At 33.2% G+C, this 25,737-nt stretch overlaps 3 protein-coding genes across 8 annotated transcripts in view; 2 read left to right on the top strand and 1 right to left on the bottom strand.

Moving 5' to 3' along the window:
• LOC130894031 (organic cation transporter protein) overlaps window positions 1-6,190 on the top strand; it is a 31,690-nt gene extending 25,500 nt beyond the window's left edge. For 5 of the 6 annotated variants that reach the window (XM_057800548.1, XM_057800552.1, XM_057800553.1 and 2 more), the window contains 5 exons: window positions 382-536; window positions 2,157-2,325; window positions 2,374-2,518; window positions 3,064-3,567; window positions 4,038-4,751. In XM_057800548.1, the coding sequence (XP_057656531.1) occupies window positions 382-536; window positions 2,157-2,325; window positions 2,374-2,518; window positions 3,064-3,567; window positions 4,038-4,172 (1,108 nt within the window). In that variant the 3' untranslated portion in view covers window positions 4,173-4,751. Of the gene's footprint in view, window positions 1-381; window positions 537-2,156; window positions 2,326-2,373; window positions 2,519-3,063; window positions 3,568-4,037; window positions 4,752-4,898 lie in introns of those variants that run through there. The other variant, XM_057800549.1, reaches the window with a different exon arrangement.
• Window positions 6,191-9,014: 2,824 nt separating this feature from the next.
• Window positions 9,015-18,829, bottom strand: LOC130894032 (retinol dehydrogenase 12-like). Its single transcript, XM_057800554.1, has 4 exons — window positions 18,572-18,829; window positions 15,461-15,823; window positions 13,224-13,352; window positions 9,015-9,438 (listed from the first exon to the last, which is right to left on the bottom strand). Exons 1-4 carry the CDS (start codon window positions 18,690-18,692, stop codon window positions 9,101-9,103), a joined length of 951 nt encoding a protein of 316 aa, XP_057656537.1. The 5' UTR covers window positions 18,693-18,829; the 3' UTR covers window positions 9,015-9,100.
• A 233-nt stretch (window positions 18,830-19,062) lies between these two features.
• LOC130893670 (ufm1-specific protease 2) lies at window positions 19,063-25,719 on the top strand. Its single transcript, XM_057799946.1, has 7 exons — window positions 19,063-19,199; window positions 19,250-19,601; window positions 19,669-19,998; window positions 20,994-21,257; window positions 23,456-23,599; window positions 25,056-25,430; window positions 25,487-25,719. Exons 1-7 carry the CDS (start codon window positions 19,161-19,163, stop codon window positions 25,696-25,698), a joined length of 1,716 nt encoding a protein of 571 aa, XP_057655929.1. The 5' UTR covers window positions 19,063-19,160; the 3' UTR covers window positions 25,699-25,719.
• Window positions 25,720-25,737: the final 18 nt, after the last annotated feature.

Genomic DNA, 25,737 nt, shown 5'->3' with positions numbered 1-25,737 from the left:
ATTCTGATTTATAACTAAGTTGGAATTTTTGGAACCGTTGGTGATATTCATACTGAATACACTGCCTAAACTACCACTACACCAACATTCACAATTACACTGTCTGACGCGCGTTTCGATAACCAAGTATTCGTCTTCAGAGACTGGAGGTAAACTGTTCAGTTTCTGATTTATGGTCAAACATGGTGTCTGTTATTTGTATGTTATCTTGTCTAAATACTATTTGTAATATAATATTCTTTTCGGGATTTCTAATTTTTTTCATATAGTTTCTTTTTGTGTATCGAGTCATAAGCCTTTTTAAAATCAATGAAAAGAAATAGTAGCCTCATATTATCCGTAGCTGTTGTTTTCTTAAGTATATTTATTTGATTCTTGTAGTTATGGTAGAAAAGGCGTATTCGTTTGTTGCATTTTCCTTATGACCGCCGCGGGTGTACTGCAAATTCTGTCTTCCGATTATTGGATTTTCGTGTTTCTCATTTTTCTGAATTCTGTTGGAACTGCCGGAGTGTATCCATTAGCATTCATCATAGGTGAGTTTGAATAATATTTAAAGGTTTTATTTAAAGGAGTTATGATGGAGAAGTTGACGTTAACTTTTTTACATTAGAGGTATTGAAAAAATAAACTTTTAGCTAGAAGTGTGCACACTGCTTTTAAAATCAGCTATGGATTAATTTTAACTCAAATCTGAAATTTGAAATGCTAAGTCAAATAGTTTTAACGTGCTGGAGATCGGTGGTTTCCAAATTTTTAGGAATCAAAATATTGAGATCAAAAGGGGTGGGAATATCTAAATTTGATTGTCATTTACCAGCTCATTGTATACTTCACAGTTGTGACAAAGATTTTTTAGAGATACTATGACTTGTTCACTTCTAAATAATTAAATATTATTCATTATGCGATTCGGGGTGAGATAGCGCCAAATACCAATACCAAAATGATTCTCTCATACGGAATAGTAAAGACAGAAGTGGAAGCAAATACATGTCAGACAATCCAGAAATACTCATAAACTTAACCAACCTTGTTCGACCATCAAAGAACATTTGCAGCAGATTGGAATGATAAGCAGTGCAGGTGTGTGGGTCCCACATCTCTAAAGAGGACAAAACAAAACCAATCCATCTCATACCATGTATTGCTTTAACATCAACGTACAGAACTGTTTTTTCATTGCAGCCGAAACTTCAGCAACAAACAACCAGATGAGCATTATATTATAATACAAGAGGCAGATCTGTACGAACATGAAGGAGATCTATCGAGACAGAACTGCAGTAGATGAATTAAACATGGAAAGAAACTACCAAAATAAACGAAAACGGTAGGCAAGAAATGGAGAGCCTTTGTCAACAAAATTGGACGGAACTCTATTACGCATGAGGATAGCAGCTTTATCGTTTTACCAAAGCCGCTGAAACACCAACCCATTACTCGCGAAAACGCGAAAGGCAGTAGTCCTCTCCAAAAAGCCGCTACAAACTACTGCGAAGCCGGATTTATATCTCAAAAGATGGCTTCTGAGTATTTGATGGAGTACAGACAGTTTTTCCGTCCGTTTTTCGTACATTTTGAACTGTTGAAACCATTTTGGATTTCTATTGTTAATAATAATAAAAGATCAAATCAATCTTCAATCAGAAAGTATCAACAGAAATGGCCTCACCCAACATGCTAGCTAAAACATCTTCTTAGGAGCTGAAAATTTGGATGTCCTCTCGAGATAATTTACTCAAAAACCAATTGATTTTTTCTTTCGATTTGAAATTGATGATTTACGAACTAAGTGGCAAAAATGTAATTTGGCAATTTTGATTGTTTTGAATACGAAACCAAAAATCCATCCTGATGGTTGATTGTATGGAGGTGAAAACTACCAACTATTCGATCAATTTTTATGAATGAAGGGGTAGTTTTTCTAAGTAATAACGAACCGGAACTCTTTTCTTAGGCGTATGAATTGTTTATTGGTTTTTTCGAGTTAAAAAGCTCGAGCAGATTATCAAAAATGATACACCATTTTCAAGTAGTCCTTTCAGCTCACAGTGATTTCTGGTCTTTAACGACTGGACTAATTCGTTTAAATTTAAATAAATAAGGTGAATTCACTTTCCGTTCCCTTACTTTGTTTCCAATTATTTCCATAGGAGTTGAAATGGTTGGTAAAAACAAAAGGGAAGTCACCGGAATCGTATTGAATTATTTCTATGCTATTGGAGAAGCAATTATTGCCCCAATTGCATATTATATACGAGATTGGACACATCTCCAGTTGATAGTTTCGGCCCCCGCTATTATATTTATGGTGTATTATTGGTAAGTTCTATATGAAACGAATCCCAAAACCTTATTAGATTTTTTTAGGATTATACCGGAATCGGTTAGATGGCTTTTGGCAAAACGACGTATGGAAAAAGCTAAACAAATTATACTAAAAGTCGCTAAATATAATAAGGTCACTCTTTCTGAGAATACTATGGAGTGCTTAAAACAATCAATTACATTAACGGTAAGTTTGGCATTATGCATAAATATTACAAAACTACAGATTTCTGCGATAAAAGTATTTTCATTCTGTTAAATTTGTTAATAGTTGGTGTCGGGGGAAAAGGAATATTGCATGCTAATGTCTGTCATTTTCAAAATTCTCGTTTCGACCCCAATTATTACATTCTCGAGCTCCAAGTGCACTGATTTTATGTGCACATGGACCAGTATGAACTTCGAACACCGATATAGATTGCGGTCAATAAGATCTAATATCCCGTATACTCATCGACTTGCAATAAATTATAGTTTTCTAAATAAAATGAATTATTTAAATTATCATGAAAGATGTCATTATTTGAAATTCAAAGTGTCTTAAAAGAAAGTTCACCTGTCTATTGCTTATTGCATAAACGGAGGGCTGCGGGAAGTATCTCAATCGGAAGCCTGGCTTTTGGGAATTTAGTCACTTTGGAGCGTTTCTGTTGTCTCCAAAAGTTTGCAAATAATCTTTGGTATTTGAGAGTTTTTTCTTCATAAAACTGATCGAAGATTGATATTTTTCAGGAGGGAAACGAACCAGATAAGTCAACTAAAATATACCCAGTAGTGAAAGACATGCTATTATCGAAAAAAATGATAATTCGTTTCTTAATAGTTTATTTCATATGGGTCGTTAACGCCTTCATCTTTTATGGTCTTTCAATAAATTCTACAAGCTTGGGCGGTAATAAATACATAAATTTCGCCTTGGTTAGTCTCGTAGAAATACCAGGATATACAATAGCTTGGGTGAGCATAAAAAAACTGGGAAGAAGGATCTCGCTTGTAGGTTCTCTTTTACTCTGTGGTGTTACATGCACTTTAACTATTTTTGTGCAGAGTACCAACTTCGAATGGGCCGTTATTTTGTTATTTTTGACTGGAAAATTTGGAATAACGGCAGCTTTTGGCATCTCGTATGTATACACAGCTGAAATGCTACCTACGGTTATTAGAAGTGGAGGAGTAGGATCTGCGTCAACTGTTTCGAGATTTGGAGCTCTTCTAGCACCGTTTGTACCTTTATTGGTAAGTATATTGCGTCTTCACTCCAATAGATACGTAACTTCTCATCTGAGTATGAGGTTGATAATCCTATATATATATATTTAGGTTCATGTTTCTATATAATTGTAAAATCGAACTCAAACAAGAAACAAATTTATATAGGAATCAAGACTCTATTACTGTTTATTTCACTATTTGCAATATACGTGTTTTTAAAAGTTATTGCCGGTTTTTAGATTGGAATTAAAGACGAAATATTTTGAAACGAATTGAATAATCTTCAAGATTTTCATGTTGGGAGGAAATCGGAAATTTTACTTTGAAAATTTCTCTTTGAATTGCATATTTGTACTAAACAAGTTATTCTATATTTTCACATAATTAACTAAGAGTTTATAAGCTCGAAATATTTGAGTAAGATGTTGAATAGTTTCGTAATTTCAAAATAATTTTTTGTCATTTTTATATTTCAAGAAATTATTTATTTTTAGGGTTTATATTTTGATCCTCTACCGATGATTGTTTTTGGAGTTGCTGGAATAACTGCTGGTTTAATGGCACTCAAATTACCTGAAACGTTTGGTTTAAAATTACCTGAAACATCTGAAGAGGCTAAACTGTTGTAACTCAGAATCTTATTGATAAATATTTACTGTCAAGTTAGTTTTAAATTTATATTTTTCAATTTAATTTATTATCATTTTTGTACATTCGTCAATAACATCAGCTCTCTATGTAGCGAAAGGACGGTAGAGCTGCTTCCTCCAATTTTGACCAGCCTTTATGGGCTAGGGCAACACAAAGGACTGTTAAGGAGCTCTGCGATTAGGACCGGTTAGGTCCTCCCCATTTTTAGTATTAATATAATCGATTTTAGAACATTGATCTTTCCCCTTGCTTTTGGTTAGAGTTGTTAAATTTCTAGCTGGTATTTTCCACAGAAGAAATTTTCTTGATTATTCTGTCTATAGACACTTACGTACTGATCAAACCATTATATTTTAACGGTAGATTCGATAAAACCTGAGCTAATTCTGAATTATATAAACCAGTTTCATCCGCACATTGTTCTTTGATAAAACAATACAGAATGTCCATAAAAGCCGACACAGAGCAGAGCCGTATAAAGGAGCCCAAAATATTCCACATTTTTTGAGATTGTATTATTTTTTAATTTTTAATAAAAACTTACAGCAATTACTTTATATTGAAGTTACTATACATATATCTGTTACGTGTTTATGGATATTAATAAATAAATAAGTGGTCAGGACTTTCTTCAACGTATTTATTAATCACAATTATTTCATATAAATCCTGTTTTATATAAACTTTAACCGTCTTCTTTGCAGGTAGCGTCACCTAGTGCTCAACTTTTATTGATACAGAAATCCATACCTTATATAATGTAACACCTCACTTTATCAAAACAAATAGGCATTGCAAACTAAAAATTACAATTTGAAAATCTAGCACTAAATATTGTTAAAAACAACTGAAATCAGAAAAGTCATGGTGTGCTTATTACTTTTAACAAAAGATGACAAAAGCTTCTTCTTTTCTTTTCTTTTTCTTCGTTTAAGGGTGTGCTACCAAAAGTGACAGTTCTGGTAGCACATCTTTAAGTAAGAATGTTGTTTACACCATAATCACTTGACATTGATTCACTATATTTAGAACTATTGATTGATTTTTTAACACTAGGTACATTATTTGACATTGACCTCTAAACGTCATATTAGCCGATTCAAAACGAGTATTTAAGTTACACCAGGTTAGGATTATGATGTAAATAGAAATCTAGGATTTGTATAAAACTCCTAGAGAATATATACAGTTCCGAAGCTATTTAGGAAATTTCCCTCAATGTCCACTTGCCCTGCTACAGCCTTAGAGGCGCTACTGAACTTGCCTCCTCTTCACTTCATAGTGAAGAAAGAGGTTTATAGCGACGCACACAGGCTAATCCAAACAAAACTAAAGACAGGAAATCTGATAGGTCACCTAAGAATTCTAGAGTTGATGAAACTAGAAAGCCGTGATAAAACCAATGGAACAAAAACATAGCACGTTGGACAAAGATACCCCACTCGAAGTAATTAACGACCGCCAATCATGGATCAATAAAAATCCTCTGCAAGCCGAAATATATCCCTCTGGTACACAAGGTGCTCGAAACTAGATGGATTGGGCAGTTTTTAACCAAAATACCAGCTCTAGCTGTAGTTGCTAGCAATAAACAAATACACTCAGGATAGAAACATCTCTAAAAAGCACAATTACATTCTCTCAAATAGCCAAGCGGCTTTGCTTATGCGTGCACATCTAAACTAGTGTGGGAGTGTAAACAAGCTCTAAAAACACTAGCTAACAAAAAAGAACATAACCCTAATGCGATTTCCAGCCAACCGGTTATATCCGGAAATGAGGAATCAATCTTGCCAAAAATGGGGCAACGACTCAATACCTTGGACCAACTGTGGCCTCACGAGATGCCACATCAATAACGAATTGAACGAATGGCTAAAGAATGAGATGGAGTCTTACTGGAGTAACATTCCAGACCTAAGACAATCCAAAAGATTAATGCCCATATCAGCCGAGTCGTCTGAAGAACTTCTCGTGATGACCAAAAACGACATGAAACTGGTAGTCGGTGTTCAGAAAATTCACTTCTATATCACCTTAAGACAATCGGCATAGCAAAGAACGACAAGCCAGCAAGCCATAGAACAGCATATATTCTTCGAAGATCCTGCCCATTTCGCTAAAAGGCTTAAGTTAACGAAGGAATAGTACTAATACCTGGAAAGTTGGACACAAGAGCCCCTCAACAATTGGAAGCAAAACAATAAGATGTAGAGTTTTGTAGAAAATATCTTCTATAGGTATAGAGTGACTGAAAAGCCAAAACGACTCCCCAAAACAATCTACAATCCCTAAATGTATTGTGTATAATCCCAATACCGTATTCAGAAATGTATAAAAAGAGTATTCATTGTAATAAGACACTCCCTCGTTGAGACTATCAACTATTTATTAATTTTAAAGACGCATTCTTATAAAATTAAACTTTCATTTAGTAAGTAATCATTCTGTAATTCAAATAATTATAAATATTAAAATCAAGAATGAAAGTCTGTATATTCTTATACTAGGTTAATGTAAACAAAGCAGTCCATATGGTTATTTATTTTGCAGGGTAAACTGAAATGAAACTTGGAAGTACACAATAGTTAATTTTTATAGCGCAAAGATCTTGCTGTCATACAGTTCTTCTTCCAAATGCACTTTTTAAATCCTTGGGCGGTTCCAGTGGATTGTAGGCTAGCAGCTGACCATACTCCGTACATTCCCTGCATCAAAAAGAACTCTTGGACACACATTAATATAATATATAATTGTTTCAAGATCTAGTTTCTGAAATCAATTTGATAGAGCTCATCATCGGTTTTGACCAAACTACACCTATAATATTTCGAACATCAGCACGTCTTCTATCAACCTCTGGAACTGCAATTCGTACAGAAGTGACAATAGGTACATGGACAAACATCTTTTCACTCAATTGCTACATTTTTTCAGCCTGTTGTAGGTTTTTATTAGCACTTTGATGATTATCTAGTACTTTTAACGTTTTTGAACACAACTGACACAGAACTTTAGGTCTAAATCCTTTAACAACATCACAAATAACGTGTATTGCACATCCACATTCTCTACATGTATGAGTCGCTGTAATTTTTTTAATGGACGCTTGTATCGAGGTTACCATTTTTTAAAAACTTAAAAGCAACCAACCTTGTATAAAAGCTCGAGTTTCAATCACCTTCTTTGCTGCTCAACTTCATTATGTAATAGTTTTCATAGATGTTAAAGTAGTTTTCAAATAGGAAGTTTTCAACATGTTGTTTATTTTATTATGCGAGGATGGCCCCTGGTAAAACAAAGAAAACACAAAAATTTTGGAAAAATATATATTTATTTCCCAACGTAATCTCCTTTTAGCTCCATACACTTTTCCCAGCGATTTTAATAAGTTTGAGGCCTTTTTTATCGTCAAGCTTCCCAAAATAGCCATCACCTCTTCATTGTTGAAAAATTTTTACCACCGAGCCATTTTTTTCAAGTCTGGGAACAGAAAACAACTTGAGGAAGCTGAATCAGTCGAATAGAGTGCATAAGGTAGAAATTCAAACCTTAATTCATCAATTATGGCCATTGCAATTAGAGACTTGTGAGCTGGGGCATCATTGATAAAACAACACTTTCTTCTTAGCCAAATACGGGGTTTTTGCTTTATTTCTTCACTTAAACGTTGCAATAAGTTCGTGTAATACTCTCAGTAGATGGTTTTTTCTTTTTCAAGATGGTCAATGAAAATGATCTCACGCGCATTCCAAAAAACCAATGAACTGTTCTGCGGAACGGTCGTTACCCACTTTGGAGCTGGTTCTCCCTTATCAGTCCATTGTTTTGATTTTTATTTTGTTTCGGGTGTGAGGCGATGAACCCACGTTTTATCCGTGGTTATGAAACAGCGTGAAAATCGGCTTTAAACCTGTGAAACATTGTCAAACACTCGCGTGGAAACATCTTCACGACGCTGTTTTTATTACATTCGAGTAAACGTGCTAACAGCTTTCCTATGTCCAAATTTTCAGTTGATATGCGATGTACCGCACTTTTTGGAATAGTTACTATGTCGCTAGCTCGCGAACTTTCAGGCGACTTTCATTCAGTAGCTTTTCGTGGATTTTCTTCAACATTTCTGGAGTCGTCACCTTATTTGGCCCGCCTCTACGATGCTGATCTTCGCAGGTCGAAAGGCCTCGTTTAAGCTCTGCTAACCAATATTTTACTGTCTTTAACGAAGGAGCAGTCTCACTAAGAGTAGAATCTAGTTCAGCTTCTATGTTGGTTGGAGTAAAGCCTTTCAAATAAAAGTATTTCACATAACGATGACAAAGTTTTTCAATGTTAAGAAATTCATTAAAAAAACCTTCACTATCGATGGCTGCCAAACAAATACTAAACAAGGTGCCGTCTTAAAAGTTGAAACATATGCTGCATAGATTGCGTACTTTCTAATACAGAGGTAACTACCGCCATCTCTAGGTCAGGTCAGGTATTTCTGGGACCATTTTCGTGCACGGTTTCTCAAATAGATTCATATGGAGTTAATGTATTATTGGTAATCAAATTACCAATTACACGTTTGATGAAATCAAACTATTTTGAAGAATTAGGATTATTACGGAGTAATATATTGATATTTTCCATGCAGTTTCACTTTTTTTGTATGTTTTAAAATTAATAATTTTCCAGTTTATTATTATTTATTATCGGCATCAAAACATGACATTGTTCTCTTTTTTGAACGAAATTTCTGTCAACTAGATTTCCAAATATTTATATCAATCGATTTTTTGCGAAAAAATTGGTTAAAGGAAAATAAAACAAAAATATAAACAAATAAAAGAATAATATTAAAAGTTATATGAAACCTCATCACTACGTCTCCTTTGAAATTTAAAACAAACTTCAATACTAATCAAAGTTTCTGAAAAGGATTATAATTTTCTAAATTGACATATTTCAAACTCAAATTCCATAAATCTTTTGCTAATTTTTCATCTTTGGCGTATGCAGATGGTTCGGTCGGTTTACATTCTGAATAGTATAACCCAGTTTCATTAGCACATTGTTCATCGACAGAACAATATATTGTCGTTTGAGCTCCAAGTTCGGGACTTTTATAGAATAACCCCAAAACGTGTAACCAGAGCCAGTACATACCTCGAAAGTACGATTCGTCTAAATACCTACCCCCTTCTGTTCGAACAGCTCCCGGATGAGGAGCGTACACGGTGATACCATCAATATCATTTTCTGAAATATAATCAGTTTCAAACAAAAGTAGAAACTTTCCCATCATATTTTGTTATACAAAGTGAACTACTTAAATTGGAAACATCAGATCTTAGATATTCCAAAATTGACACTTTTTAATTTATACTTTATTTACGATTTAGATAAAAATTTTGAGTCATAATACTTTGTGTCAATAGATGGGAATTAAAACTACTTTGTTTATCTTAATAATAAACTACCATTAGAGTAAAAAATATTTAAAGTAACATTACTGAAGTTAAAAAAGTAGTTATTGTATTTTACTACTTAACTCTATTGACCATTAGAAAAAAATAAAATTTATACGACAGAATGTGAATATTTATCGTGTCGTAGAAATAGTCCAGTGAAATTTGTAATATTTTTGTAATCAGTTCATTATTATGGTTTTAATAAAGACATATTTGAACAATATGACATTTTCTAGTTAGTTTATTTATAAGAAATACTCCAAGTAGCAACGAAAGTTGTATAACTTATGCTGGAACTCAGACGAAGGGGCTGATACGTGAATACCTCCAATTTTACAAACTTCGTTGTGAAGTCTAGTCTATAATATTCAAAAACAGTGGGAATCGCGTTCTATTAACTTTGATAAGTAAATTTACGGTTTTAAAACATTCAAGAAATTGGAGTGATTTATTTTGAATTGATCCAAGCACTCGTAAGGGCATTTAACATTCATGTGGAAAACGATCGTGTCGATCCCCAGACTGATCCACCATATTTTAGTGATTTTGAGGATGAAGTGGTTACGAAAGGTGCCACAACGTTTTAGTCACTTTTCTGGTAACTTACGTCATTTAGTGGTGGTAGATACTGGTGGCTACCTTTCTGATATAAAATTAAATGAAGTTATTTTCACCCTCAAAATTTCCTCCACACTATAGTCATTATTTTACATAAATATATAAACAGTATTTGTGTAGTGTCAATAACGTCAAAGTTCATTTGAGTTGTTTCTCAATTTTGTAGATAATAATAAGAAAAGATGAAAAAACTCGCTTAGCAGTTCCCATGAACGCGGGGTGGCATTAAATATATCCCTTTTTTTCTCGTCAAAATAAGCTTGAAGGTGTGTGACGTATTGATATCGTCACGACCATATTAAGTACGGAGAATAACTGTTTACTCATCATTTTAAGGTTAAAACGTCTGTCGAAGTGGCAACAACTTTCAAGGGGCTTATCATCTGATTGGTTGTCTCTTTATTTCCGATGGAAATCACTGACGGTCTTTGCCTTCTTTGGAGCCGGTTCTCCCTGTTCAGTCCATTGTTTTGATTGTTCTTTTGTTACGAGTGTGAAGTGATGGACCCACGTTTCATCCATGGTAAAACAACGTAAAAATCGGATCCATTTCTGTGAAACATTGTCAAACACTCGGTGGCAACATCTTTACAACGCTATTTTTATTCCATTGTGAGCCCGCGCACTTTCAGTGGAGGATCATACAGTACTGCTTTGTGGATTTTCTTCAACCTTTCTGGACGTACGGCCTTGTTTAAATTCTGCTATCCAATATTTTACTGGCTCACCCAGAGTAGAATCTAGTTCAGCTTTTATATTGGTGGGGCTAAGGCCTACGTTCACTATTGATGACTGCCAAACAAGTACTAAACAACGTAGCGTCTTCAAACTTGAAATATATGCTGTATAGATTGTGTACTGGTATTTTTCAAGCAACTACCGCCATTTCCAGGTCAGGCCAGGTACTTCTAGAACCATCCTTGTAGTTCCGGCTACTAGAACCGTTTTAATGCCAAAGATGTTCAATGAAACGTTTAAATCGATTATATGGTAACTTAGAAGTAGTTTGAATCATTCGAGACTTAAATGAGGATATTTAAATATGTAAACTCCATCCTTTAGAGGAAATGCGAATCGGCGAAATGATGAGTAAAAAAAATGGACAAACAGATTTTTCTTTATCATGATAAAGCTTTTGATTCGCGAGTTGAGTCTTCCTCTCTGTCCACGTCCACTTTATCCACCAGATTTTTAACATTCATCTTCTGGATTTTCCATAAAATAGAAAATTTGATCAATATGAGAATATTTGGCACGTTTCCTGATATTGAAAAGTTCAAAACAGAGTCATAGCATAAGTCTTCCAGATATACTTCCAGTCATGGGTTTAACATTGGTTAAGTGAATTGATACTCAGGATAGGACTTTTCAATTTTATGTAACCTTTTTAATGTGATTTCAATAAAATAATAATTTTTTTTACCTCGATAATATTACCAGATGTTAATTTGCATATACTTTTTTTGTTATTGTTTTCAATAAAATTTTGGAACAGATATAGTCTGGGAGCTGGCATCGAAACACGAGTTTTCTCAAGGCTAATATTTTCAAAATCGTTTTTACTTCAACACTTCAATGGTCACAACGTAAAAAGTAAGAGAATGGTTGCGCTGGATCTGTCATATAAGTTCATCGAAATTTCAGAATTTTTAATCTATCTTTGCAAATAAAATATAAAATGTTGATCGTCAAAGTATGACTTCATTAGTCGCTGTGATCTACTACTATTACCACAGGCACTACGGCCCTCAAAGAGCCTTGGCCTCGTCCACCATATTTCTCCATTCATCACGGTCCAACGCTCGGCGTCTCCAGTCCTTCACTCCCGAAGATCCTCTTCGACATCATTTGCGCGATGGCCCAGGCAGTTGCCGGCACTCTTTGCGGACCCTCCCACGCTCCAAGTGAGCTAGTCTTCTGAGTCTGACTTGACTTCTGTCATCATGCTGGGGTCTTCATAGAGCCAGTAGGGCTCTGCTCGCACACTGGTCCATATTCGGCGTAAGTCGTAAATTCTCAAAAAATGGTGTTTACAGATTCGTCCATTTTACACCCTTCAATGTAACCAAAGGAGCAGTATTGTAGACATAAGTATCGTCTACAGTATGTGTGAAAAGTCTTAGAGACGCTGGTCAGGCAGGGAATACACCGTTTTCATTTTCATTGGGTCATCACAATATCATCTGATTGTTTGTGATCAAGCATTTGAGTTTCTCTTCTTGCTTGTTGGGTAAGCTCGAAAATAATTGAGATTGGCGGGCGGATTTCTGCTCTTCTAACCAGCTGGTTTTGAATTAATTCCCGTATAAGTGGCTTGAGAAATAATCGTCATCACACTAGTATCTGATTGTTCGTGATCCAGCATTTGAGATTCTCTTCTTGCTTGTTGAGTAAGCTCTAAAATTCTTGAGATTAGCGGGCGGATTTGTGCTCTTCTAATCAGCTGGTCTTGAATTAATACCCGTCCAAGTTGTTTGAGAAATGATTTCTAAAGGCTCAAACTTTTCAAAAAGTCAGTCACCCTCTTTGGTAATATAACCACTCCAGTCAGCAGTCGATAGAAGTAAGAATTGGCGTCGCTTGATACGGGAATTCAAAAATTTTTTGACAGTTTTAAAGTAGCGCTGACACCCCAAATTACGCTGACTATTATATTCCTGTTTCATATTATATTTTCTCGCTTTCAACAAATTTTGTGCTTTGAAAAAACGGTTTAGAGTTGCTAATTAAAATTATTCATTTGCGCGTGTCTCAACGCGGTGTCCCGAAGCTGTTCATCAGTGCAGCACTAAAGTACAACCCATTTTGGAACTATTAGCCTTAAAAATTTCTTGCACGCTTTCGACGTCAGCTCGTGAACGAATTTAAATAGATCCTTACACCAAGACTCTCAATTTTTTACACTCTTTAAATACTAACGTTAATAATTTAAAACCACTTATTTATTGAACTTACCACTTAATTTACGTGCTAATTCTTTAGTAAATAATATGTTGCATAATTTACTTTCCATATAAGCCCTCATATCTCCATACTTCCTATTTTCGAAATTTAAATCTGATAAATCGAAACTCGACCACATAACTGAAAGATTAATTTGGAGCCTATTACGAAATGTACCACCAATCAGTTTGAGATATAAATATTATTATTTTTCAACAATTCGTAAAATATTGAGCATTTAATTGGATAAAAAACAATTAGGATAGCAGTAAAAATCAATATACGAGGGTCATACTAGAAATTTGTAAATCCTAGTCCACATTTTGTGATACACCGGTCGGAAGTCACTTTTCCATTATTTCCCAGTGCAACTATTTTCATAAAACCGTCAATTTTTTTAAGGAGCAGTTCCCCTTCAAAGCACCAGCCTCTCGACTACTTTTTGTTATAAATATGAACGACAGCTTTTGGAGCAGCAGTGAAGGGAAAACATTTTAGTGTTTTGTGTTCAGTATTCACTGAATTTTGTATTTGCATGTTTCCATAGTAGTTTTATATGAATAACTTAGGGTGATTAGTGGGGAAGATTCGGTCAATCGACCTCACACAAACCTCACTAAATAATAAATGATTTATTAATATTATCTATAATAGTTGCTTTCCAATTGCACAATTGGATCACCTAATTGATCACATAGGTCCGGAAAACTTCGAAAGCATGTTCCAAATTGCCGTTGTAGGAATCTGCGCGTCAAGCACAGTCTCTTTTTCCCCTTGCCTCTCAAGCACTACATAAATGATTAGGCTTCATCAGCCTCAAAATGGAGCTTTAAGCACAAACTGTAGAATTGAAATTATGTGGGCATTTATTTACATTTACATTTGTGAAATTTTTGAAATTGAATCATAATAAGGTCCCCCGAAACAATATTTTCTTGCATTATTGGATGCAAAAACAAGTTCATAATAGGCATTCTATACACTTTTGGCACCTCTTGGAAAGCTTTCAGATGCCTTTTTCCTGAAAATTTCTCGGCTTGTGACGTAACCATTCGCGTACGAATGATTCTACCCTCGCAAGAGAAATTCGCGTCGATCTACTTCGCAAAACATTTCACAAAAAGCTCGTACCGTAATAACCAAGTCCTCAGGACCTTGGATTGAATACAAAACAATAAATCCTAGGAATTCCACCAACAAGTACAAGATTTTATTTAGAACACCATATCATAATAATTTTAGTATGACACTCGTATATAAAATTTCTGAGGTCAGCACTCGTTTCACCAGTAAAAAAATTTCCTCGGTCCAAACTTTTCGGAAACATCACCCCTAAAAGGTGCAGAGTCAATTTTTTTATTGGATAGTTAACCATTCATATCATTGGACACGCCATGCAGGGAAACTCGCTTCGATCTAATTCGAACTTCACCAAAAAGCTCCGATTACAGTAATCAAGACTCCAGATTGAATATCAACATAATAAATGCCAAGAATTTCACAAACAAGTATAAGAATTTATTTAGAAGACCATGCCAAAATAATTCTAGTATGACCCTGGTATATGAAATTTTTGAGATGATTGCCCGTATTAAGTTGTGATAAGTAACTGCAGTAACACAATTTTCTCTGCACAACCTCTTCGGAAATATCTACATCTACAAGGTGGTCAATCAAATTTATTATTTTTATTTTCACCTTTTATCAAAATAGGGTAAAATAAGCAGCCCTCGCTGTATTCATCATTGAAATTTAGTTTTCTAAAATGAAAATTTCACTTCAAATGCTTTGTTTACTTGATGAAAACTTTTCTAATGTAAATTTTATCACGAAACCAATTTATTTTGGAAAAAGATTCAATATCCAGTGTTTTATTTGAAATTTCAAGTTTCTATAATTGAACAAAAGGACAAAAGGCAAAATGTATTGAAATAAAACAAATAACATTGGGGTTTTGCTGTTTAGTAGATACTGATATTAACAAGTTATTAGTGAATTAAACCGAAAATTGAAAAATTTCGACTGTAGCCATTGAAGAGTAATTAAAACTTATTTCTGTACATAATCAAGTTTCAAAAGGGCAATAATGAGACCAATAATGCACAAATTACATTGACCCATATGTCAAAGGAGATCTTCACTGAAAGTCTAAGAAATTTATCAGAAAAAAAATTAACATTTACTTATCAACCCGCCCTTGTATTTTTTTCAAATTTTCATATATCTACAACTTTGATGTGTATACTTACAGGCATGTAACATGGATGTAACATTAACAATCCTAGCTGGTCTCCCTTTTATGAGTAGAGGTATTAAAAGTAATGTAAACAAGAAATGTCCCAAATAATTAGTCTGAAAAGTCATTTCAAATCCATCGGTGGTTTTTTTATAAGGAACTCCAACTATTCCTGCGTTGTTTACTAGTATATTAATACATTTTTCACGTTTTAACAATTCTTCGGAGCAATTTCTAACTGAAGATAAACTAGAGAGATCAAGTTTAACACATACTAATTCCCCCAAATTTTCCTCTCCCTCACATTGATCTTTTATATCTTTAATGGCTTCATTTGCTCTAGTTACATCCCTACAAGCAAGTATTACTCTAGCACCTGAAATTAGAAATTTAATTAGACCCTAAGTATTATAATGACCTAAATGGACTTCTGGAGGCAAATTCAGGAGAGACAGGATAAGAATTGAATAATAAGGAGGAAAATTAAAGCTAGACTCATATTAATAGATGACATACAAACTAAACAACCAATTTAGTTTGGTCATGTGCAAAGAATGTCTGAAAACGGAATCTCTAAACTGGTCCTAAAGTGGACACCAATAGGTAAAAGAAGAAGTTGGAGAGAGGGAATACGAGGAAGGTCCCTGAAGTAGCTGGCCCAGCAAAGAAAACACAAAAAGATAATCTCCTTTTAGCTCCATACACTTTTCCCAGCGATTTTCTATAAGTTCGATACCCTTTTTATGATAAAAATTGCCAAGCTCTTCAAAATAACAATTAACTGCTGACACCACCTCCTCATTGTTGAAAAATTTTTGACCACCGAGCCATTTTTTCAAGTCTGGGTACAGAAAATAATCCGAGGGGGCTAAATCTGGTAAATATGGTACATAAGATAGTAATTCATACTTTAATTCATTAATTTTGGCCATTGCAATAAAGGATGTGGGAAACAACATTTTCTTCTTAGCCAAATGCAGCTGTTTTTGCTTGATTTCTTCACTCAATATCAATAGTTTTTTCTTTTTCAAGATAGTCAACGAAAATTATCCACACGCAACCAAATAACCGACGTCATGACGTTGCCTGCAGATGGAACGGTCTTTGCCATCTTTGGAGCCGGTTCTCCTTTTTCAGTCTATTGTTTTGATTCTCCTTTTCTTTCGGGCGTGAAGTAATGGACCCACGTTTCATCCTTGGTTAGGAAACGACGCAAAAATTCGGTGAAATATTGCCAAACACTGAATGGAAACATCTTCACGACGTTGTTTATGTTCTATTCTGAGCAAACGCGGCACCCATCTTGCGCACAGCTTTGTAAATCCCAATTTTCAGTCAATATGCGATGTACCGCACTTTTTAAAACGCCTTCCATGTCCGCTAGCTCGCGCATTTTCAGTCGACGATCATCCGGTACCGCTTTGTGGATTTTCTTTAACATTTCTGGAGTCGTCAAATTATTTGGTCCATCTCTGCGTCGGGGGTATTCGCAGGTCGAACGGCCTCATTTAAACTCTGCTACCTAATATTTTACTGTTGACACCCAGAGAAGAATCTAGTTCAGCTTTTATATTGGTTGGGCAAATGCCTTTCAAATTTTGTATCACATAATTTGTGTACTTTCTAATACAGTGGTATTTTTCAAGCAGCTACGGCCATCTCTAGGCTAACCCAGGTACTTCTGCGACCATCTTTGTAGATAAAGAAATGCAGGAGAGAGAACTAACAGAAGACCTATGGCAAGATAGAAGGCGATTAGAGATCGGAAGACGTCGGGGAATTTTAAAAACTGATATGTATTTAAAATTAGAGCCTTTTAGAAAATTACATAATATGGGGGAGGATGAAAATAAACTTAATTTGAAGGTACACAATATATATATATATATATATATATATATATATATATATATATATATATATATATATATAAAACGTGTACCACAACCTGAATTGTATCTTCTTGGGACAACCCCTTATATACGACGCCATCTATATTCTAAAATGGAAATTTTGCAAGCTTTAGAATAAATTCTTCTAGCATGTCGCGTCGAATAATTTTCTGATGAAAAAATGAGATAATCAAATGGTCTCCTCGCAGAAATATATTCTATTGACAAAAGATCTAGTAAAATAAATCTGATGGTAATGTATTAAGCACTTTTTCAAAGTATTATAGGTTATGGAATTATTGCATGGGGCGGTGCATATTCTAATAATTTAAATCTGATACAGACGCTTCAAAAAAAATTATTAAAAATTATAAACAAATACAATTTTAATAATAGCGCTTATCCATTAAATATGGAGCAATTATTTTGCTTGGAAGCTGTTGTATATAACTATAAAGAACTAAATAATAAATATGAGTCATCAACAAGTAAAACTAGAAATAAAAGTATTCTACTACCAAAAATGTTTAAAACTGTGTGATAAAAATAGTTATATTGAGGCAATAAATTACCAAATGAACTTGGGGAGATAGAGGGAAATTACAACAAGTACTTAAAAAGTAAATTGAAACTTTGGATTGTAAAAAATGTTTAAACCAAATAAGTACTATATTTTATTAATGTTAATTATTGTATACTGATTTTATCATCAATGTTATTATACTGGGGTTGGGATGACACATTTCTTATTAAAAAGCATGCATTATCTGTTTTATTATTTTACTTTTAGTAAGTTAAGGCACCAGTTCCTATGTACAGATATTGTATACCTCTGTAGGAATTATAAAGTATTGTAAATGCTTGTGATTTTTTACTGGTTATAAATAAATAAGAATTTTTTATATTTCAATTAAAGAAAATCAGGTTCCTACTATCATTAGAAAATCAAACATACTCGAAGATCAGTTTTCAAAAATAATCTCTTTCAAAATTCCTAAACATTAACAATTTGTTATGTACAAATTTATCAACTTGACTAATAAATGCTAATTGTGAAGTTCATTGAACCAAACTTAAATTTACATCGAGTGACAATAAAAGTTTGACAATTAAAAAACTGAAAATAAACATGTTTTTATCACAATTTTATCAAGCTTTCAAAATATAAAAGACATAAACTTTGACCTTAATTTATTAAACGTACCGTTCCATAGTTGTAATTTCAAATTTACCTCTTTTATAAAAATCTTTCGCAGTTGTTTTCCCTATTCCTGTATTAGCTCCTGTTATAACTGCTATTTTTCCATCTAATCGAACACTTGAATGACATTGTACGGCTAATATTTGCCCCATTGTAACATGAAAAACAAAATTACATCCACAATGGCAAAATTCGAAAATCTTGTGGAGATTACTCGGCAAAACTGGTTTAACTTAAGTTTTATTTACTTTGAATATAAATAGTTGAAGGTTGCAATGTCTAATCTAAATTGTAGAGGCAGTGTTGCCAGAGTAATTATTCAATAACTAACTGGTGAAAACAATACAAAATAGTTTGAAATTTTTTGTATACAGTTTCATTTTATTGTTATAATGCAAACCCATTTCTAAGCAAATTCAGTTTATCTAATTTCCACTAAATATCAAAAAATATATAGTTTTAAATAATCTTAATAGTGGGTAAATATCGTCAACACAAATAAATTATTAAAGAAGAAGAAATAATAAGGTTATATTTTGGTTTTGGATGTGTCAAGTATCTTACAGGTGGTTACTTTCAGATATAAATTTTTAGTTTTCATTATTATAAGTTATTAAAACATGAAGTTGAGTGTAAAAATATCCGAAAGTATTATTAAAGTGAGTAATTTCCATATAAATGAAGTTTTTTTCTGAATTTATTATTTCAGAGGCTAGCAAATATTACTAACAGCTGTTGCGGCAAACTCTATGGCATTTCAACTAAAGATAGTTTGTTTATAATAAGTTTACAAGTGGATATTGCAAATACTGATACTAAGAGTGTTTTTATCGATGCCTTACCAACAGGAATTGAATTATGTGGTAATTTTATTATATCGACAGAGGCGTCCATAAAAAAACAACCAGCTGTTTCTAAATCTGTTTTATTAACTCATGCCATAGAAAATTCCGATGGTTTCAGTTTTTATATTGAACGTAATGGTGAATATATCGAATCTAATTATGATCTAATTAGTGAGCAGGAAATTAATAGTACATTCTTGATAATTCGACTAAAAGGTTTGTATAAAATCAGCTTTGGGAATTTTAGTTTTAATGATAAATTTCCCAAACTTAATTATTTTAGGAGAAATTCCATTAAAATGTGAGTTAAGTATGTCGCAAATTAAGGAAGCCTTTCAAATTATTCATAAAACTGTTATTCCCGATTTTGTATACAGTATTATGAAAAGTAATGTGTTTATATTGGAAAACTCAAATGTTGGTATTGAAGATGACATAGGTTTGTTGGAATTCTGCGAAGAATACAATAATTTTGGAGAAAGTTTTAATAGAGTGAAGAATAAAATTATGAATGTCAAACCTAGGATTTTAAAAATTAATATTTTACAACAATTAACAAAAAAATCAGATGACATTTTGAAAGAACATGCTCCTATAGTAATTCTGGAGAAATGTAAGTCATTTTTGTGTATATTGGTATAATTTTTATGGAAAACTGTCTATATGCTGTTTGAGTATAACTATCGGTAACTTTTATGTTCCAAAATAAATTTGGTATGGCAACACATGTATATTTTGACCATTTGATTGAAATTTTGTAATCTAAAAATCCGAATTTAATTGATGCAATATGTTTTTAACCCCTTAACTTGTGCGCTAGAGTTAAATTGAGCATTCTAAACTGTGTACATTCTAGCAATGTTGTATTTTATGCTGTTATAATATTTCATAGTCAATTTTTTTTTAAGAAAACCCTGAAGGTTTCACTCAGATAGGCTCTTTGAATTGTACAACAATAATTACAATTATCACTAATATGATATGTATGGTTTTTCCTTTTACACCTTGAGCTTGGGTAACTAACTCAAAGGCTTCATCCTCTTCCGGCTTCTCCCCAGATGGTGTTGCCTTCATGTTCACATGTTTTGAGAACTGCTGTTTGAGACTTGTCAAATTGAAGATAAATGAATATAAATTTCGACATTTCACTTCATTTTCGAGATATCGATATTTGAAGTCATAACTAAACATTAGGGATTCGCTTTATAGAATGACGACATTTAATACTTCTTCTAGAATAAAGATTTTATCACTTTAAATTCAACACGAATCTTATTTCGTTTTTGTTCTTCCTGTTCTTTGTTCTAGAGGTCGAAACGATAAATTACGAAAGTTGGATGATCTAAGACTGACATTTTGTCAGTGGTTAAGCTAAAAGTAACTAGATTTCTCCCTAGAATTGAAACTAGCACGCAATAAACATTGCACAAAACTGTTCATGTTGTAAGAGATCTTGCATGAAACAATCAGCTAAACTTCATCTGCACTTGCTGCAAAATATTGCGTCTTGCATTACACTTTGTACTGAATCATGTAAAGTAGCCTTTAAAAATACAAGTTCGTGAAATGTTAATTTACATGTTGTAACATTTGAAAATGTTTTTTTAGATGGCTCAACTGTTATTGATACAATATTACAGTTAGATTCTCTTGTTATGGTACATGATTGGACAAAAATAAGTCAACTGTATGATATTTTAGTGAACAGTTCAAAAAAAATTTTAAAATTACATGAACTGAAACTATTAGATGTGGCGGAGGGTAAAATTAATACCAAAAATTCTAAGCATAATGTTTATCATTTTTATCCAGAGGATTGTAATCACTTTATAACTCTCTTGTATCCTGAATTTGTTAATGAGAAGGATTTAAGTGAGTATTTTTATTTTTATATAAAAATTATCAGCGAAGATATTATTGAGTATAATATTTCTTAGGGAAATTTTCTTTGGATTACTTTTGTTGAATTAGTTGAAGAAATCAATTTTTATTTTTTTTTATAGAAATAATCATAAATTTATTTATTTGATAAAAAAATTAATTATAATTAAACTGAATTAATAATTGATTCTATGTTTTGATATTAACTGCAAAATTTCCCAATTATATTAGTGTAAAATATTTTTATTCTTTAAAAAAGTACTAAAATTTCAATTAGCAAGGTAAAGGTACCATTAATTGACACAATTAGAATTTCTTATGGCATTTAAAAGTAATTTTTGGAGATTCAGTAATTGACATCTATTATTCAGTTGTTGACACTCTTTTAATTGACAGTACCAACTATTGACAAAATGTTTTTTACCTTGTCACATAAGTATATATACGAAATCAAATTGAGTCCAAGAATAGGCTTTAGGCTTCAAATATATCTATCTCCTTTGATAACGGATATTTTACTATATAACCAATATTTTGAAATTCTGGTTGTTCAAATTTCTGAATGCAATATGAGTCAGAATGCTTAGCACTCCAGCGGCGTTTGCGGTCACTAAAACTGTGTTTTCCTTATCATCGTTAGTTTCAGCTATATAGATGCCGGTGACGTTCACATAGTTTGAATGCTAGAGACTTTCTAGTAAAGTATTCGGCCGAAAACACTGGTATGTCTAGATGAGTCTTTATACTATTACTCAGGTAGCATCTGATGAATAGAAACTGTTAGGCGCAGATTCAGTAGGAAGAAAGATGAAACTTTAGTTTATCTAGTTCTAGATTGTCCCAATGATACCTTAGGAATGTGTTTTTATCAGGGGCGACAGACAAGAGTTGTAAAAAAAGGTCATCGATAATTTTTTGCATTATCAACATTATTAATATTAATTATTTATCAATAAACTCATATTAGTTTATGCTGAGGTTAGATTAGATCAGATGAGCTAGGGCGTAAGGTCGTGAATTTACCAAGCTGAGGTTAATTGTTTCATTTTTCGAAATGGTTGGCTTGGGGTGTAAGCGATCGCCCCTCCCTGGATCCACCCTTGGCTTCTAATAGGAAGTTAAGAAAACAAAAGTGAAGCTATCTGGACTAGATCACTGTAAGTAGTTCATTAGAAACTTTGATATTGTTAACTATACCCAAAAAGTATTTGAAACTCAGAGAAAACAAATTAAAACTAACTGGCTTCATTACAGGACACTACTATCTCAGAAAATACCTATATGGTTAGTTCTAGTTGTCTAGTAGAAACTAATGAATGTAGATTTTAAGCCGATGAAGATGAAAATCTAGTTCATCTTAGTTCTACGTAAAAAATGCTTATGACAAGAAACTTGTAAAAGTGAATATCTATCCTGGATGCCAGTCGTTTTGGCTTTATAGCCACTCTGCACCTATACCTAGAAGATATTTTGTACAAGACTGTACATTTTATTATTCTGGTTCCATAATACATAGATTCCTCTCAAAGGAGGCTATTTTTTGGGATCTTGTGTCACTAGGTGTTAATATTACTCCTACAAGGTACTTAAACCTTCTAGCGAAATGAGGAGAGTAGATGCTAGCCATGACTTGCTAGTAGAATCTGCAGTTGTCATCTGCTGTGCCCATCATCTTGAGGTGGTGTTTGATAGGGCAGTGTCAGAAGACTGACCACGTTTCTGGTTATCACGAGAAATTCTTCAGACATTTAGCTGATAGTTATGAATCTTTTAGATTGTCTTAGGCCTGGAGTTTTTCTCCAGGCATCTCATGAGGCCAAAGTAGGGTTTTGGACCAAGTTACTGAGTCGTTGCCACTTTTTTTGGATAGGCTGTCTGCTTTCTCATTTCCTGGTATACCCTGATGGCCTGGAAACCACTTTAAGGTTACTTTGTTTTTGTTAGCTAGTATTTTTAATGTTTGTGAGCACAGATACTGGAGTCCATATTGAAACTGGAAGGAGAGATGTAGCTACAGGGAAACATAATAAACCTTAAGATTGCAGTGTAATGTGACCCCTGATTAAATTTGTGTATTTTTGATTTAATTTGATTACAGATATCACATGTATAATATCAAACAAGAATCATGTAGTTTTTATAATATTATACTTACTTCCGGTAAATAATAGATTATGTTGTGTTTTTAGAATCATACCGAGAAAATTTACATCGACAATTGCTAATAGGCAGTTCAAGACCATGTTTTCGTAAATCGAATAAATATATCTTTGATAGAAATCCAAATAGTCCATTAATAAATCCACATGAAGGTGTGAAAAACACAGATAATGGTGAGTAATGTTTTTTTTTTAATATAACTCTTTCTAATAACTCCCAACTGAATTATTGGTAACTGTACCATAATGTACTATTGTTACAATATCAGTCATTTTATTTGTTTAATATAAAATCATTTAACTGTAGATATGTATTAGTCTAGATATGTGACACTTAAATTGTAAAAATATTCCAAATGAATGAATTTTTGCGTACTTTCATATTTTATTCATATATTCTACTTTCTCTATATATTTGAGTTTTAGTACAAGCAACTGTTGTTTGAAGTCTGATTATAATAGTAGTGCCAGTGTTTTATACTGCTTGACAGAAATTATTAGAATTCTTGTTTCCTTTGTATCAATTTCTTCATTTTTTTGTTTCTATACCCTTCATTTAGTTCCATTTTAGCTTTCTTTCCAATTCAATCCGACAAGTCATTCTTTCCATTTTTGTTTCTATAGATTCCTCATTCCTGATTTAAATATATTCTTTTTATGACCATCTTTATCATAGTTTGTTTTATATATTATTTTAGCTTCTTTTCAATTCAATCTTCCAAGTCATTCCAGCCTTCTTTGTGCCAATTTTTCCATTTTTTTGTTTCTACACCCCTCAGCCTTTTATTGCTGTATACATTCCTCATTCTTCATTTAAATGTTTAATTTCCATTGATCATAGTTTTATTCCAGCTTCTTTTCAGTTCAATACTCCAAGTCATCTGGTCTCCGTTGTGTCAATTTTTCCATTTTTTTGTTTCTATACTCCTCCGCCTTTCATTTCTGCATAGATTCCTCATTCCTGATTTAAATATTTTCTTTTTATGACCATCTTCACTATAGTTTGTTTTATAAATTATTTCAGCTTCTTCCCAATTCATTCCTCCCCAGTCATTCCGGTCTTCTTTTTGCCAATCTTTCTGTTTTTTTTTGTCTCTACACCACTCAGCCTTTTAATTGCTACATATATTCCTAATTCTTCATTTAAACGTTCATTTCTATTGATCACAGTATTATTCCAGCTTCTTTTCAGTTCGATACTCCAAGTCATCTCGTCTTCATTGTGTCAATGTTTCCATTTTTATTTCTATATCCTTATGCCCTTCATTGCTGCATAGATTCCTCCTTCCTAATTTAAATATTTTCATTTCATATTTCAAACTATTTGAATATTTAAATAGTTTGTTTCATAATTCCTCTCAATTCAATAGTCCAGATTACTATGGACATTGTTAATCTTTCAGCTTTCTTTCCTTAAATGACCAAAAATTATTTTTGTTGGGTATTAGAGTATTTCGAAACTTCTTTATTATCAACATTAATTTCATCTGCTTCGTTTTTCTTAAACCCCCAGTGTACATGAACCGATCCAATAGCAGAAGACAAAGGAAGTAAGAGTGTAGTTGGGACATCTAGGGACAATGTACATATTAGTTATTATTGGCATCTTTATTGGGTATAATTGTTTTAGGTGGCACTGTAGCTCTTGTTAAAGGCAAATACGAATATTATCATTATTGTCAAAATAACATGGATGATAGCGGTTGGGGTTGCGCTTACCGTTCTCTGCAAACTTTAGCATCTTGGTTCAAATTGCAAGGATTCGTAGACAGAGACGTACCTACCTACAAGGAAATACAACAATGCTTGGTAGATATTAAAGATAAACCAGCGAATTTTGTTGGATCCAAACAATGGATTGGATCCACCGAAGTTAATTTTGTGTTAAACACTCTACTGGGTGTCCAAAATAAAATACTGTATGTCAGTTCCGGTGCAGATATGGACTCGTACGGACCAGAATTAGTGAACCATTTCCAAAATCACGGATCGCCGATAATGATAGGTAAGTAATTTATTATCACTTAGACAAAATTGTTTGTGTTGAACTTTTGGTTACAGGTGGAGGTGTTTTGGCACATACAATTTTAGGTGTGGATTACAACCAACAAACGGGTACCATAAAATTTTTAATTTTGGATCCACATTATACGGGCAGCGAAGATATTAGCATTATACAACGCAAAGGTTGGTGTGGTTGGAAAAATCTCGATTTTTGGAATAAAACTTCTTATTATAATATGTGTATGCCTTTAGTACCCAGGGAAGTTTGAGATTAAATAATTTAAAGCGAATTATCGGATTTTGATTGT

The sequence above is a fragment of the Diorhabda carinulata genome, chromosome 5 (genome assembly GCF_026250575.1).
Source record: "Diorhabda carinulata isolate Delta chromosome 5, icDioCari1.1, whole genome shotgun sequence".
Lineage (NCBI taxonomy): Eukaryota > Metazoa > Arthropoda > Insecta > Coleoptera > Chrysomelidae > Diorhabda > Diorhabda carinulata.
The sequence above is the reverse complement of the archived record's forward strand: the minus strand, read 5'-3'. Positions and strand labels throughout refer to the sequence as shown.